Source organism: Apium graveolens, chromosome 10 (genome assembly GCF_009905375.1).
Source record: "Apium graveolens cultivar Ventura chromosome 10, ASM990537v1, whole genome shotgun sequence".
In the NCBI taxonomy this organism is placed as follows: domain Eukaryota; kingdom Viridiplantae; phylum Streptophyta; class Magnoliopsida; order Apiales; family Apiaceae; genus Apium; species Apium graveolens.
Genome location: NC_133656.1, coordinates 225,968,069 through 225,985,901, shown reverse-complemented (window position 1 = coordinate 225,985,901; position 17,833 = coordinate 225,968,069). Strand labels below are relative to the sequence as shown.

General features: G+C 33.4%; 1 protein-coding gene across 1 annotated transcript; it reads right to left on the bottom strand.

Moving 5' to 3' along the window:
- Window positions 1-585: 585 nt before the first annotated feature.
- LOC141688919 (DNA-directed RNA polymerase I subunit 1) lies at window positions 586-16,806 on the bottom strand. Its single transcript, XM_074493063.1, has 21 exons — window positions 16,678-16,806; window positions 15,884-16,053; window positions 15,476-15,635; window positions 15,105-15,377; window positions 13,033-13,278; window positions 12,745-12,927; window positions 12,416-12,578; window positions 11,859-12,040; window positions 10,024-10,275; window positions 9,703-9,791; window positions 9,474-9,621; window positions 9,116-9,331; window positions 8,606-8,908; window positions 8,299-8,437; window positions 7,293-7,498; window positions 6,955-7,157; window positions 5,163-5,361; window positions 4,745-5,004; window positions 3,535-3,675; window positions 2,498-3,275; window positions 586-1,313 (listed from the first exon to the last, which is right to left on the bottom strand). Exons 1-21 carry the CDS (start codon window positions 16,696-16,698, stop codon window positions 705-707), a joined length of 4,941 nt encoding a protein of 1,646 aa, XP_074349164.1. The 5' UTR covers window positions 16,699-16,806; the 3' UTR covers window positions 586-704.
- Between the last annotated feature and the right edge of the window lie 1,027 nt (window positions 16,807-17,833).

Sequence of the window (17,833 nt, the reverse complement as noted above, 5' to 3'; positions counted from 1 at the left end):
GAACACGGTCCATATGTGAGTTTAGAAATTTATATCCCACCTGTCATAAAATATACAAACCGAAAACTCATATATTTACAATAGAGATCATTACACACAAGACTAAATTCTCATAAATCATAACATGCTATATATTTATTTATCAAGCATCTATACGAATTTTAAAATATTTTTAAATAGAGTATGCCTTACTTTGCACGGGTTACAAAGTTAATCTTATTTTAAAAAGCAAAGTTAGTTTTATTTTAAAACGGCAACACAATAAGCTGCGAGAGCACAATACTCTAGATGAGTGCTTTGGCTTTAGAGTAATACACAAGACACTTTTCTGAATGGTCAGGCGGGTGCTTTAATTCTTAGCGATAAGTGAATTTGTAGCATTAAGTTAAAAATATTCTCCTGCCAAATGATCTTAATATCTTAATGATCCAGATTTGTTCCATTAAGAAGCATTTAAATAAAAACAAAGGCCCCTAACTCAGATTCCTCTTACTCTGGTTACAACCTAGTATAATAAAATTAAACCTCTCGATACGCTCTCTTTGGTTCTACAACATCTCTATATGGTAACACTATACTCTAAAGTGCAACTGAGAAAAGAACCTTTTACCAAAAAAATAAATAAATTCAATAACAAATTCTAGATATTTCAATATTTAAAAATTACAAGAAAAAAGGTTAAAACTGCAAACTTAAATATGCAACTATATTTGTAGGTTTTGCATTAGATCAAAAGAACCAGTACCCAGCTTTACTGGTAAGCCAAGACAGATTCTTGCGGAAGGTGTCTCCAGATTATCAGTCAGTACATGAGACGCCGATTCCACTATGAACTTGGAAGGGGTCTCAAAAGACATCTTCAGAAGAGGTGATAGTGATTCAGATATCATTCCATGCCTGCTCATTGGTCTATACTCACCAGAGTGAGTCATGTAATCTGCTATGAGGCTTAGATGCCGATAATCAATCTCTACTCCGTAAATCTTGAACACATCCTGCACCTCCTTTATTATAGTTTTCCTGGCAACTTCCACTCCATAGGTTTTCAGCATAAGATGTATGTTGTTTGAATATATATGATTAACGTCAAGTACATCCTGCATTTCCCATAATGCAGTTATATTCACTCCAGCAGCCTTGAGCGCGCAAAGAGTAGAAAGATCCTTCTGAATTTTGTTCTTTTTCTTTGCAGCACTGTTTTCTTCCTTTTCCCACAAAACTTGTTTTTCAAGTACATCATATGAAAGCGGTTGACAGTGTTCAATCTTCCCGGAACCGCTGAGAGCAACCTTCTTGGCAACCTTCTGAATAATCTGCATTATTAGCAGAACAAGTACATTACGATGTTGGTCATGGTAAAATATTTTTAAGTAGTAGTGTTACTTGGCCCAGAAAAAAGTATGCACACACATGTAATAGGCAATGCCTGCACTATAATAGAACCACAAAACAAGTGCATCTTACTGAGAAGTAGTGAACAAGTAACAAGGATTATTTCACCTGGAGTATATTCTATTCATATATTACATCACAACATCTGCTAATTTATATGTTCAACTTAAACTAGTAATACAAGTGCTCAGAAGGTGTTGATGAAACAAATCCATGTAAGTTGGTAAAATTTTTGTTACTCGGACTTGGCTATAAGCATCTGATATGGATATACATGTAAGTATCAGACTTGGCAGCATTTTGAAAAAAATATATCTTTTTATCCTAAAAAAAGTGTCCAAGTCCGAGTGTCGAGTGTCCGACACAGGGCTCAATGGTAAAATAAAGAGTCCGAGAAACATAGCCCCTACTTTGATTTTTGAAAGTTTTGGGGAAGGAAAGAAGTGGCTAAGTGTGAGAACATTAGAGCTAAAAGGAATGCGTGCCAACATTTTTAAACTCAGAACACATACATTTTAAACTAATAAAACTGAAGGACTTGCAGCAATATTTGTTGCTGGCTCGGTGTCTATCAGTCTATCACGGAGTAGCATCAAGGATATAAGAAACTAGATATAGGGTGTGTTTGATATTGCTGTTGCACAACAGCTTTTTGCTGAAAAACAATTTAAAAACTGTTCACAGCACTTTTTCTAACACTTTTTCTAACAGCATAACAATTTTTAACAATAACCCCAAACAGAGCCAAAATCAGCCAAATAAAACAATAATAAGTTCGGAACCATAACAAATTATATTACACTAATGTTTGTGTTTACAATTCTTTTTGGATCATTAAAGTTTGGCCATTTTTTATTATCTTAAGGTGAGGGGGTCAAGAGCATAAAATCAACTACAGTTCCATTTCACTGTCAAAGAGGAAGTATGTATGCAAGATTGTTGCTTCAGAAGAAAATGCAAAATACAAAAACAATGCAAATAATTACAAGTTAAGACGGTCAAAATTTTTAACTAGATATATATATTTTTTTAAATCCATTGGCTGCGCTACATGCCTATTATCACCAGAAACCAAACAAATAACGTGTTCAGAGTGTAAAAGTACCTGAGACAACAAGATATGAGGATCATTTATGAACTTGAAATGGACTTCGTAATGTCGTCCTTTAGTTTTCACAAAGCATGACCTATCTGAATCCTTCCTCACTAATAATCCCCGTCTCTTTTTCTTAGATTTTGATCGAACCTTTTCAACGGTTGATGAAGGTTCTGTTATCAAACCTTTGTCATGTGACCCATGAGATGGTTCATCTTCCACATCGACATCCTCAACATGACCAATGCTACTTTCTATCTCATCATCAGCTTGATCATCATCCTGATCAATCTCACTCTCAAGTTCAGTTAATTCCACTTCATTTGATTTGCCGTCAATACCATCTTCGTAATCTATCTCATCTGTAGCTTGTCGTTTTCTTTTTTGGGCATCCAATCCAAGATCATCACCCTCATCATCACCATTCTCATCATCATCATCATCATCGCCTTCTTGCGATTTGTTTCCTGAAACAGCATCCCCTGTCTCACTTGCACTCGTTAATTCAATATTTTCTGTGACATCTTTAATACCACTGATTCTTGACAGCAAATTGACATGGCTTTCTATGGCATCCTCCAACTCCCTTAAAAACATATGCTCAAGCGTTTCTTGACAGTCTTCTTTAGAAACAAGTTCATGCTTCTTAATCTTAATCTTAATCTTATATAATCTGCATATTTTGTCCTTATAAATGTATATTGGTACAACACATATCTCTACATTCTCAATTATATCTGCAACAGTGACCTTCTTCAATTTTGCCACAAGGGCCTTGGCGTCATCCCTATACACAAAAAAAAACAAAAACAAAAAACTGACTTAAAATCTGCACTTGCAAGAGTTTGTGTATAGCCGTGAGTGGCTAATACAGTTATTGTACATTGGTAAGACACGTGCACAAAGCTATCTTCTATCCAAGAAATTGATTGACAAAGTCAACAGGCATTGATGGATGAACCTTGATAAAGAAAGCTATCTGCCCTACATTTAAAGGGGGTTCTCAACAGGTTAAGACACACATACAAGAATTAGAAACAACTCACTTTGACTTCCCCTCGAGCAGACGGCATGTGACAATAGGAGTCTTGATTTCACTTGTTGCAGTCATCAATATCTCTTGTAAACGCGGAATACCAAGTGTAACATTCATTTCCCCGCGACCAGCAAGATGGAAAGTGTTCAGCCTGTAATACAGAACGACAACCACATTCATAACTCAAAAAACAGTTAATAAGGCAGGAGGGTTATAGGAAAACACAACAGAGATATATTATGCTCCCTCCCGTCTCATTTCTATTGGCCACATTATATTGGTTTCAAAAATTTGTTCAGAGATTGTTATCTAACAGTTATTTTTGGTACTATTTTTGGTAAAATGCCACAGGTTTGTTGAGTACTTGTACAGATAACAGTTTTTCTAAACTAAAACGCAGCTATTATTCTATTAATAAATCAGAGCACAAGCTTCCAAGTGTGTCATATTCACAATACCGATTACATTACTTTAAAATGAACGAAAATGATATTATTGTATATTGCACGGGTACTAACTAGTGAAGTATCCTATTATGTTTTCTAATATACAATTATTATCATAACTAAAATTTAGTTGAACCACAATGAACACAGTCTACCAAGCCATCCAAAAGCAGGATGTCAGCATTGGGATTCTTCATGAAATTACTGCCTATAAGTAGTTTTTCAAAAGAATTATAAATATAAGCAAAGATATATCATTTAAATAACAAACTAAACTTTCATTAACTTACTTAACACGCGATTATTTAGTAACATAATATTGACAGACCTTATTGATCACATATTTCCTTTTAAATTTTGTAGGTTCATAGTATACAAAATTACTGTTATCACCAACGTACAGTAATTTTTTGTATTTGTCTACATGATATTCTTTGTTTTGTTATGTTATGTTGATATTACTCGTGCTCTGATTACTTCTAATCTTTGTTAAATTTGTTGCATCATTTGCTCTTTTTACTAAATATTAATTTCTCTGACTAGTCAATTTTTTACTACCAAGTACTTCAATTGTTTCTCTGACTAGTTTTTTTTGAGCTTCTAGAACAGATAATTAAATAACATAAAGGTACTGAATATAAAATTTGACTCTGCCTGAACCAAACTCCTGGCTCTGAAACTGGTCTTGGGTATAGATCTCCGACGCATTCCTTAAATATAAATGCAAACTGAAATAAAGTGAAGAATAGAATAAAATAATATCACAAATCTTACGTCATTTGTGTTGATGGCTCACCAACAGATTGTGCTGCAATCACTCCAACCGGTTCCCCAGGTTGTGCGAGACTTGAGAGATACTTTTGTTTCATTAACATTAACAAGTCACGCTGCTTCAACACTTCCGGGAAAAATTGCCCATCCACCGATACATTGGTGAGCTCATTCACTCTATCTTTCAGCTTATTAGGCAATTTTTTGATATATGCATTGTATTCAAGCTTCTGCTGAAACTTTTGACCAATAATCTCTTGATTCTAAGAAAGTGACAAGATTAAAAGAAATAATAATAAGTTTCTCTTATCAAATATATTGTAGCAACATCAGTTTTCCTACATTATTTCTATTTCTATCTACAATTCGCCAAAGAGCTTCTGATACACTTTATATTGAGCAAAAATAATGGAGTGCTCACCTTTGCCAGTGCCTCAAATTTGTCGAGAAAGCTCGTCTGATGTACATCAACACCATCTTCCCCATAACAAAATTGAACAATAGAACCATCTGCATCCCGTACTGTATAATCATAGCAAACTTTAAGGCACTCTAGATTTTTAATCAGGCACCGCTGCAGATATCCACTACGAGATGTTTTGACTGCAGTGTCAACTAACCTGTAAATTTAAATATAAGATATAGGGATGTCCAAAAACGAAGGCGGGCTGAATAATTATTCATAATCAACTGAGCCCAAAACGTGAAGAAAAATAAACAATTTACTACATCGATCTACATTCTACGTTTTTTGAAGCCGTAACATGGTACCCGGGAAGCTAAACGTAGAAAATAATAATAGTTCCAGTTAAAATTTATATTATTTATTTTCAAGATACAGCAAATGATAAAGGTTCAAAATACCATCAAACATATAATTATATAAACTTTTCTTCAATAATTTTTTTTTTCTACCAATGAAGAAACATTTATTAAAATATGAATAATACGATAAAAATATTACACCATCCGTGCATCACACGTGTTATTAGCTAGCTGTTTTCTTATGAATTGGCAGAAGGCCTGACTAATATAGACATCTACACTTGGCCCTAATAACAGATGTGGAATTTTACAAAGCTAATTTTCATCCATAGAACGTTACTGACGTCAAATGTAGTTCACATCTTGATCATTTTACTTAACATAAGAAGCAAAAAAATTGAAGTAGTTGCAGCAGTATCGAACTTAATTCTTTAAAATCACAAAGAGTCTCTTCTATTCTATCTCCTCAATTTCAAGAGCACTATTTCACTCTTAACTAATATTATAATAGATATTCATAACTACACTCTCTTTCTCTCTCCACTTTCTTTACATTCTTATGGATTCAAAATGTTTTTAGTATTAAAATATTAATTATGAGTCAATATAAAGAGTATTGTTGAGATAAACATGTACTAAATTACTAAGAGCCAATTGCTTATATTATTTATAAAGAGGGAACTAAGATTTTGTTGGAGATGCTCTTATACATATACATCTGCGTTTTTTGTATGTATTTCTAGAGTTTCAGTGTATAACTGTGTGTCTGTACTTCAGGTCTACTTCTAATGAGTGGTTTAATAAACTTACGAGACATAACAGCGGTGCAAAAAAGAGGAAGGGTTGACATTAGTTCTACTTTGGAGAAGGCTTTTATTGTGAAAAAATATTCTCCACTTATAAATGAAGTTGTTAAAATGTTTGACATATACATATATACAAATACTAGATACGTATCAATCTATCTATACTATACTATTATAATCTAGACACCCTTTCTTTGTCGGTTGTCGGTACGGTACATTAAATAACAACCGTTACATTTTAAAACAAATGAATGAGAACGTTGGATGCAATATTAAAATAATATTATTTATTTTAATATATAAACTACTCTAAAGGTTCAGGTTCGCATCCCTTTAACAACATATTATAATTAAACATTGATATTATATATTCAAAACTACAAATTTCATTAGTGAACAAATATATATATATATATATATATTAAAATATAATTAATAATTTAAAAAAATTTGAAAGCACGGTTATAATCTAGTATTTTAAATAAAAATGTATAAGTATTTTTTGCCGTGTCCCGTATACATGACTCTTTGATAATTGGCGAGTACCCGTTTCTCGTGTCGCCGTATCCGATTTTATGATAAATAGAAGCCGGGTCTAGTAATGCAAACCTATGCAGAGGTTAGAGAAAGAGAGTAAGTTACCCTTCACGACCAGCCATGCAGTGGAAGTAATACTCTTGAGGACGTAGACCAGTAAGAAAGCGATCAGTAATGTAGCCCCCTGCTCGAGATGAAAAATCCCAGGGAGAAAAGCTGGGTAAGGTTTTCCCAGAGGTCATTCGAGGAACCCGTTTTCCTTCTAACTCTTGTTGACCTAGTGAAGAAGATATCTGTTGAAAATTGACCTGTACAGTGCATCATGCCATATGGTATTACTTATTTGTCTTACCCTTGTGACTATGCTAAACCATCTAATAGTTTGTGTTCTGGGAACGAGGGAAGATGCAGGATGATTGAATGATATTACAAAAGAAACTTACTGAACTACCCTTTGCTCCACTGATTGTCATAAGAGAAATGCAGTTCTTCGGGAAGGGTTTATAGAGACCGTTAAGTAACAGTTCCTTGTTTATTTTAGAACACTTTTCCCTCAGCTCATTTTTCATCTTTCCATCTAAGCGCGCTACTGCAGATTCCCCATTATTCCGCATTACTTTTTCAATTTCAAATTGCAGCTCTTTTGGACCTGGGAAATAACATAACCCGTAATATTAATACATTGCAGAAAATTTTGAATCTAATGTTGAGTTTCAGTAAGTAAAGAAAATAGCTATATGTTTGCAATAACGGGACACTGTTAATCCCTAATAAGGAGTGGGACAATGTTCATTCCTAATAAGGGGGATAATTTTACAAGCGTTTTACATAATCAAAACCTCTGCAGAAACACCAATAATGATAGCCGGTGGTGCAAGACCAGCCACATGGTTTTACATATTACTAATAGATTTGTGAAACAATGATGCAACAGCTGTAAAATAGTGTAGGTTAGAACGTACGACTGCACTAATAATAATGAGTAAACTCTCCATTAAACTTAAACAACTAATCACTAGATAAAATCAATCTGAAAAGTGTGATTATCATCGACTCTCAGTTTATGTGATCATCAAATATCATTTTTATTGAGCTTGATAAGCATTCATATAATAAATTTTACACTAAAACACTGCAACAATTCTGGTGAAAAGCTTTATCCACACTAATACGGTAAGTTGTTACACCTTTGATAGTTACTGATGAATGCTATAGTAAATTAGTACTAATACGATAATTACAGCTTTCATAGTCACTGATGAATGCTATTGTAATTTAGTTGTATGGCACGCACTACTTTTTAAAATTGAACAAAAGACAGTATATGACTTTGCAGAGATGATATATGCTCGCAGAGTTTTACATCTATAAAATTGACTTTGAAACACAAAATGATATATGATGTCTGAAATACAAGGATAATGTACTTTTACTTTTTCAATAACATACCTATTTTTCCTCGTTTAAAATTTACGAAATCACAATGAACCTCCTCACCAACATCTTCACCTTCAAGTTCCTCCTTCCTTTGAATATCATACTGTGGTAATAATATCAGGTCATCTACCCCGCATGTGAAACCATGCATCTGAAGAAGCAAAAAAATCAAGCACCAACAGTGAGATGAAGAATGCAATTCTCTCCCTATGTGCCTATGTAGGCATTATTCTCAGTGTGTTAAAACAAAATGAACACATGTGAAATAACAACATAAATGGGAGTGAAAACAAGGTACAAGATAAAATGAAAAAAAAACCTGTAAGAAACAAGTAAACAAGCGACTAAGTGCAGAAAGCAATATGCCTGCAGTATCAGGACCATATAGCTCCTGCACTGTGTGAACGAGACCATACTTGCCAAACTGTGCCTTGTCAATAACTCCCCGAACAAGTTCATTTCTTCTGATTAACAACTTATTTTCTGCACCAGCCTCTTCGTCTTTGCTCGGTCTATTATTACTGCTGTCTCTTGAAAAATATTGGTACGGGATTTTTCCTTCATTTTCAAGGGTGCATGGTTCACACCCACGAGTTAGATGATTTAATAGTGAAGTTATGACCTACGCAGAGACATAGACTGAGATCAAACATTTATTAGGTACAAGACCTATCATAGTTCTTTAACATTAGAACATATCAGACGAACAAAATATCCGTGTAGTCTTAACCAGTTGGAACATAAACACCTCAATAAAATGAGGAAATAATTGGTTATGTGTCGCTATTATATGGCCAAGGTTGTAGATTAAGTTAATATAAAGTATCACCTGCTTCCCAGTCCAAAGAGGCTTTGGCTTCCAAACAGCTGGCAGGACAGGCTGTATACCATAGGACTCTACTTTAGATATTTTCTTGGACAGACTTTTAGAATATAAATTGGGCCCTGCAGAGAATACACCAGAACTGTAGAGAAGTTGATCATACTGATGTCGTGTCAGAAATGTATCCTTCATTGTCAAAAGAACAGCAGCTCCAATATGATCCTGCCAAATCAATTAGAATTACAGGAGTTATGTTACAAAATTAAAAAAACAACAAATGATTTGACTACTGTGTATCAAAGGCAAATAATTCAAGTTAATATTTCCTTGAATTGAACAGTCGCCTACGAATTCGTAGTAAAACCTGAATCAAGCCTCTGACGGTATCACCTCTTGTTGGGACAATGTACTGATTGTTGGCATTTACAATGTTATAAGCTTCAGCACGCGAAACTTCATCTTGAGGCAGATGAACATTCATTTCATCACCATCAAAATCAGCATTATAGGTACTGCAGTCATATCAACAACAGTAAAAACAGAGGCAACTTACAAATACATTATATTGTTTATCTAGCAAAAGAAGAAAGAACCTGCAATTTGCATAATGCATCCGAATAGTTTTCTCCCCTGGTAATACACGAACTATATGTGCCATAATACTAGGCTTATGAAGTGTAGGCTGCAAATCAACATTTTGATAAGCAATACAGTAAAATAAAGTTGATGGGACACAACAATTTTATTCAATATTTTTATGACTATTAATTATATTGTAAATGACAAAAAGCCCCAAGGGAAAAAATCATCTTGTATCTTTTCTCAATGAAAACAATTCTACTTTTATATTAGCACTAGCAACATAAAGTTCAAAAAAAATGGACCGGCTAGGAATATTGGTACATATTGAACACCTGTCGATTAACAAGCACAACATCCCCGTCCTTCATGTGGCAAAAAACAATCTTTCCTTCTGTTTCCAGGCTCTTTGAAGATGCTTCACCTCTTGAAGACGGTAACTTCCTAGATAGAGAAACACGGGCCTTTTTGCTTGAAGGCACTCTGCAAATTGAGACTTCATCAGCAAAAGCTGTCGCCCCGGGATGGATTTCAGTGCCATTGATGATTGCTTCCCTCAATTTATGCGCATTCCATGGGGTCACTCTCTGCAAAAGCATATTGGATTATATGTTCGAACTTTGAAGCACGGATAATCATCAATTAAAGAAAAACAAAATCCGAAACTCATGCACAAAGGCAATAGGCTACATGAAGATTTTAGGAGAAATCTTTTGATAACAAATTGTCCTATACCCATGAATCTGCACAAAATATCTTACATATTTCCAGCACTGAAAATAAATGGTAGAATTTATATAATGGATGCCTATGTTATTTAATTTATTCATGGTAATCACTACATAAGATTTGTTTAACAATTTTCCATGTGACGGTTCCAAATTCTTAGAATAAAAAATATAGCGACATCTAGTCATAAAAGGCACACAAATGTATTAAAAATAATTAATGGTGGGGAATAAACTAAGTCAACAATAAGGACAATGAGCCAGGTCAGATTAACCATGGAAAACTATACAACTCTAGAACTTATCGACCACAAGAGAGACTTAAAAAATCTTCACAAGGAAAAAGAAAAAATCACAGGTAACTATAATTTACAGTTCATCCAATATGTTGGAGTTATGAACATTCTTAATGAAATCTCCTAAACTGACGATAAATATTTCTTTAGAGATAATTTGATGCCTTATTATACGTTGTGGTGATTTAATTGCTGGGTCTTATTATTATATTGTTTCATTTGCAAATAATTACTGGAAGACTTTTTAGGAATTCTATGCTTCTGCACCAGGTATGAATCATTACTTTCAAGTTCAAAAATGTTGGATGGCTCATCGCTGCCTCAATTACAAAATATGTTGGGAAAAACACTAATTAGATCATTAATAATTTTAACACTGAAAAATAATAAAAGTCCTTTAAGAATAAGAGCAAATCACAAGAACATACTAACCGAGGGGCTACACATATTTACAAAGGACTTGCAGAATATATTCGATAATGAATATATTGAGGGTTTTGAGACTCTAACATGATACATCCATAAACCAAGTTTTAAAGACCACGTAAGATGACCAACTCTAACAAGGCATAGGGAAAAGCCATTAATTGATCAAATAACTTTTAACAGGACGATTACTAATTCATGGATGTGTTTCTTGGTCTTCAACATAAACACTCTCCTCTTTACCACTTTAAGCCCTCATCTTACATCAAAAACCCGCTTCCTCCCTCAGCAGGTACACCTTATAACCAAATGCTTCTCTCAAACCCTAGAACAATAATATCTCAAAGGAAATTTGAATTACTGCAGAAACACTATATCTATACACCAAGATGTAGTGTATGTAAAAATATGTAATACATACACGAATTAAGATTTTCATAATTGGAAGCAATTGATCTTTTGCTAGTACAACATAATCCAATAATGCATACATAAAAGTGGATCCTCTCTAAACAAACCAGGAATTACTGTAACTTTTAAGTATATGCTTTCTCATTAGCAAAAAATAATAGATCATACGCATAACGAGTTCTACACTTCTACCTTTGTAGAGACTAAAACAAATATTTTCCCCTAAATTAAGTAAAATTTACCAAAATGCAACTGCACGTATAGACTAACAAAAACACAAAAAGATGCAGAATAAGTTTCAGTTCATACCACTGGATAGGTCAACCTCAATGCAAAATAGGGAGGAATTCCAATTTCATTAACTGCTAAATATGGATCCGGCGATATAACAGAACGGCATGAATGATTAACCCTCTTCCCCATCATTTTCTGACGGAAGATGCCCTCCTTCTTCTCCAGCAACTGGCATATTCCAGGAGTAGCATTCCGATCTGCCATTAGCTTAATATTAACTAATGTTTAAATAATAAGAATCATTACTGGAAAATTGCCAGTACTGAAAAAAAGCTACAAAGAAGGTGACATGCACTACAATCTTCATTTTCATGATATTTTTTTAAACCACATGATAGTAGTGTACTAGCATTGCACAAATATTTACATCAATTACCAAGAACTGAAGATGTTTTAATGGTACTATACCATAATACTACTATATTTTCCAGTTTAAAAACAAGAGACAAATAATCCCCAGGAAAGGCATGAGGCAACAAAAAGTATGTAGCCGTTTAATGCTCTACTAATACAAAAGAAATTGAAGATATATGCAAAAGATGTGGAAACATATGAGATAACGAAGGACTCACTCAGGGACGTCTTGCTATCAAACATAAAATTAATAGACTGTTGAAGTTCCAACCAGCGACGAACTATGTTGGATTGTTCGGATCTGTTAGCAAGAGCATTACCAAGAGCTATGTTGGCACTCAAAACCTTGCCTAAGTGACCAGTCTGAATATGATCACACACCTGCATGAATATATATCGAAATGCTGTCAAGAACAATTGTTTTGTTCAGACATATTGTACCCAAGCTCAGCGCATCTCATATCACAAGTGTATGAATAAGAAAACACTTGTAAAAGTCATAAAATCTTCGGAAATCAAAATTCTGCTAATGTAAGTATGTACTTACAGCATCAGCAGTTATACCAGGGGGGCGGAATTTAGTAGGAGGTACTAGAAGGGCCTCAATGAAAAACATGGAGTGGCTTAGTGTCTGTCCATTTGTTACTTTAAGACTATCATGCTGAACGCCGCAGATATATGAGAGAATGCCCGACTCATTACTCCAAAGAACTTTCATTATGCCGTGAACCTGAAATACAGGGAAATTGAGAATTTTGGCAAGTTCATATTCTTATCAACATATACTGGAACAGAACTGTCACAGATTCGTGTATATGATGCTGGCATTACATACCTCTGATGGTAAAAGTGTTCTCGAAAATGGATCTTTCTGGTTAGAAGAATGAGAAGCTCCCTTTCCTTTTTGTACCCTTTTTGTTCTAGAGTCTTCTGTTTCAACAGAGGTAGTCATACATGAATCGGATTCAGCCGTGTCAATTTCAGCTTCCTGTGTATATTCATTGTCATTCACTTTCTCAATGGAAAGTTCACCGACAGCCCTAATAATATTTGCTCTGGTGTCGACAGCAGACAAGCCACTCTGCAAGGATCAACAGAAAAAGTCTGTTAGAATACCGTAACAACCAAATGGCAGAAACCAATTTACATGACTGAAATGAAGGCTCAAGCCAATACCAACATTTTAAAGAGAAGCGTCACAATCAGGTTTGCTAACTACCCCCATTTCATAACTTACTACCTTAATCATCGTGTACTTGTTTAGCTTAAATATACTTTTTATACAGCTTTCCAACCTTTCACTGGAGGGACGAAGAGAGGGAATTTGAAAAAAAACAGCTGAAACTGTCAAGGATTCATTATAACCAACCAAATTATATATTCCCTCCATTCTGAGATGTACATTTAAAAATACAAATTTAATCAAAATTGTTCCAAATGCATCCCTAGTTTATGTCAAACCGTCATAGCATTATGAAGGTAGCAGTCGACTCCTAGGAAAAGCATCAATGTATATGTATCTTATATCTGTAATATCACTGTATTGGACAAGGGATGGTACAGTACACCCGCGCTGTATATACAACTAAGCTTGTTCAAATCTTAAAATTCAACTTCTTGTCTTCTTTATGGTGTAGTACTGTAGCCTCACTAGTCACTAGTATAAGAGTCATCCCAACGATAATAATCTTAAATAAATTTTACCAGGTAAACAGCAACACTGGTGAGAGACTTTGATAAATCACTAAAGCGATCTAAAAAAAACCAATTGGCGAATCAGATTACAGTGCACTATTATGCCTTCCTTACAGATTATTATATGATTAAAACCCTTACAGTGTAGAAATCACAGATCACAGATAATAAATTTCACCTTTCCTCTACAGATCTTGGTAACAAACTTTTGACATATAGAAACTTGGGAGAAGATGATCAACCTTAAAGCCTTTATACAGTGCCAAGAAATAGTTGTAAACATTTTAAATATAATGTTTTAAATTTATATAAAAATTTACACTTAAAGGCATATACACCATGCACATCATAATATATCTTCGATATTTCATTATATTCCAATCACTTTGGACCCTAAATGCTTACTACTGTAAAATTAAACCTTGAACTATTTGACTATATCTTTCTGTCAAACTAGCCTTTTACCTGACAATTTGGAAATTAAATGCACATTTAGAAAGCACTTCAGTTCATACAAAGTTGGTAGAAGCATGGTACCATTGTTGTAAACATGTGATTCAGAGCGAGTGAACTTATAATAAATCATGGACATACAATTTACAAAGAGAATATACTACAGGGTCCATAATGGAGACATTTCTTCTCCTGCGACTTCTTCAGAAAATCTAAATGTACAAATTTTCTAATCCTGGAATGGCCTAGGATTGTGCAAACTTTCATAACTCTGCTGTGGAATGAAGGAACATATTCTTTTTCAAATAACACTTACGTCACAAAGAGTACAGCTTTAATGCTATACTTCACAATGGCTAATTATATCCTGCATAGTTCTACAATCTACAATGTTTTTAAAAGATGTAACCAGGTCGAATTTACTAGACAAAAAACGGAGCTGCTCATATTCATTCTACAAAACTAAATGCATGGAATATCGTTCACTATTTTAAAACCTCATGTGTAAAAGTACTTTCTATTTAACTGGGATATAAGAGGAAATGGGGCTGCCCTTAGCAAAACACATCTTTAATAACATCATGCCTAAACTTCACTCAGTCATTAACCTTTAAAAGCAAAATATACCACAATATCCAGCCAAACAACAAAAAGTAATAACATCAATATTTTCCAGAGTAAAGAAAAAAGCTCTTACAAAGCAAGATTATCAAGCAAACTGCGTCCAATTAAAGTATCATGAGATATTACTAATCATACCATATGCAACCATCCAAAAGTAGGTTTACTGATTTTGGGATTTTTAGCTCCACAACGCTTGCATTTGATAGGCCTCGGCTTGAAAAACTTTTTAAGGACAGAACTCGCCTCTGTAAATTGAAGAGAAGACCAAGATTGTTCGTCCTGAAAATCGGAACTTTCGCCATCTTCTATACTGGTGGACGTATCTAGTATACGTCCTTCATCCAGTCTTCTAGCCCCAATTATATCACCCTTTGCAATCATTTTTAATTGTGAAATGCATAAATTGACCTAGATCGAAATCAAGAAGTGAAATAAGACGAACATTGAATAGTAATCATAAGAAGAAAATATATGATAAATAAAAAAATTATGCTACATGCGCTTACCACTTCTTCGTCCATTCTAAATCTGAGGCAATAGAAACACGTGTGGCCTATGATATTGTAAAGTTTATCAAAGAGCATAGGATTGTAGGCTAGGTGAACAAGTTCAATATGGCCGCAATGACCTGGGCAATCATTAGATAACTGTCCACACGTTTTACAACTGCACAAATAAAGACAGACATATATCAACTGTATGCCATATGCAGCATATAAATTCTACCTGAAAATGCTTTAATAAATAGCCATAATCTTGTTTTACAGTAAAAGATAAGAGAAACATTCAAACATACTTTGAACCATGATCTTAAAAACCATAGTGAACTAAACCTCCTACAATAGTTCACTTTCTGCTAACACTTCTAAAAATTGTAAACATAAATATACCTAACTCGGGTTGCTAATACTTACGCTTTGTTACAATCATAGGGACCCATTGCCGGATCATAAAGTCCTCCAGGAATAGGTTCAGATAGAGGATCAAGTAAAATAGGGTTTGTAATCTGCTTAACACTGTGCCTCCTGACCTCTTCAGGTGTCATGAAACTAAACCGAACAGCCTCTATTGACTCAGACGTCACCTACAACAAAGCCAATTTATAATTAAAAACCTGAACAAAAAATTTACAAATATCTTCATTTACTAAACACGCTCCTTAAATTCGATAATCAAAGATTATATCCACGTAAGTAACATATAAAAACAAGTATCAATTATCAAATCGGCACACACAATCGAGAACATAGATTATTATAAAAACTAAACGGAAGTCCCGTAACAACCTCCTCGACAAAGCCAAATTACAATGACAGCTAATACTACACTACCTATCAACGCACCTCCAAGCACAAAACACATAAATACATAAAAGAATCGAGATAATAACATTATAAACTACAATAAACTCAATTAAACCAACTAGTAAAACTACAACAGATCCAAATTATCGTAACAGCGACAAAATTTAACAAAAACCTAACCGCCTTCCCGCACAAAACATAAAAATGCAACAAACTTAAACAACAGAATAAAAAAACAGCAGTATTAAATTATTTTAATCTAAAATTCTCAAACTGAAAGTAACTAACAACTATATTCAGTTAAGCCCCACAGTACAACAAAGAATCAATAATAAAAACTCGGAAAAAATATAAAAACACACACAGAGAGACATATGTGTGTATATGTATGTATGTATGTATACCTGATTAGATAGCGCCGCCATGGGGAATACTAGTTTTGGAGGCCTATAGAGAGAGGAGAGGAGAGGAGAGCCAAGCGGCTGAACAAAATTTACAGTTCGTTTGTGTTTTTGTTTTTAAAAAGAGAGAGGATGACCCACACACCCGTTTTAGGAGTTGGGTCGGGTATGGACTTCCTCAACCCGACTCACGGGTCTATGACTAAAATTTAAACAGAATTTTAATTGGTTCGAAAATTATTAAAATCCATTTAAATAGGTTGGGTTAGGATTTTATGTGTAAATTATTCATTCTAATCCGACCCAAACTCCTATTTTTAATATTATATTTTGATTTCATTCAATTTTTGCCTTGTATGATGGAACTTTAGTTAACACTACTAATATATCCCGTGTTTTGCACACGTAAATTTATTGCTATATGTAAAATTAATTAAAAATATTATTATTAGTTTTAGGTTTTAATGCTATCTTTTAATATAAACTATATATTTATATTGATGACTCATTAATCTACTTGAGTAGCATATAAGTTAAAATAGTGTTTTATTAAACTATGTGATAATCACTATAGTGTAGTTATGATTAATTTAATTGATTAATTTATTTATATTGTTAAAATTTATTGAAAATTTAAGAATATTTAAGTTAATAAATGTTAAATATAACATGTCCTTTGCTCACGTAAATAATTTTTAACATACTAACATTTTACCAATAAAATATTCACTTAATTGTGATAATTGTAAAATGTTATAAATAAAAAAGAAGTAAAATATGCATCAAAATGTCAATTATGTTAATTATTGTAATTGTGTATTATAATTACTTTAGTTTTAATTCCCCTTACCTAGAATTATTTACCAAGTATTTTATCTATTTTTCGTTATAAAATTGTTTATTAAAAGTTATAAAAGTAATAGTTCATAAATTTTAATTTCTCCTTCAGTGTATAAATGCCAGTATATAATGGTTTAACAAAAAAAATTACATATTTTTTTATTTATATGACCTCAATTTTAATTTATTTTTTGGGAAGATTTGAAAAATAATTACACTTTTTTTCAAATTAAATAATTTTAAAATTATAGACAGTATAAATCTTAATTTTGCATCACATATAAGAATTATTCTTTCATATTGAGATTAGTTCATGTAT

Coding starts and splice junctions, on each gene's coding strand:
- LOC141688919 (XM_074493063.1), bottom strand. CDS start 16,698: ATGGCGGCGCTATCTAATCAG. Junction 9,332..9,473: donor CCGTCAGAGGCTTGATTCAG/GTTTTACTACGA, acceptor TTGATTTGGCAG/GATCATATTGGAGCTGCTGT. Junction 8,438..8,605: donor TGTTTACTTGTTTCTTACAG/GTTTTTTTTTCA, acceptor TTGCTTCTTCAG/ATGCATGGTTTCACATGCGG.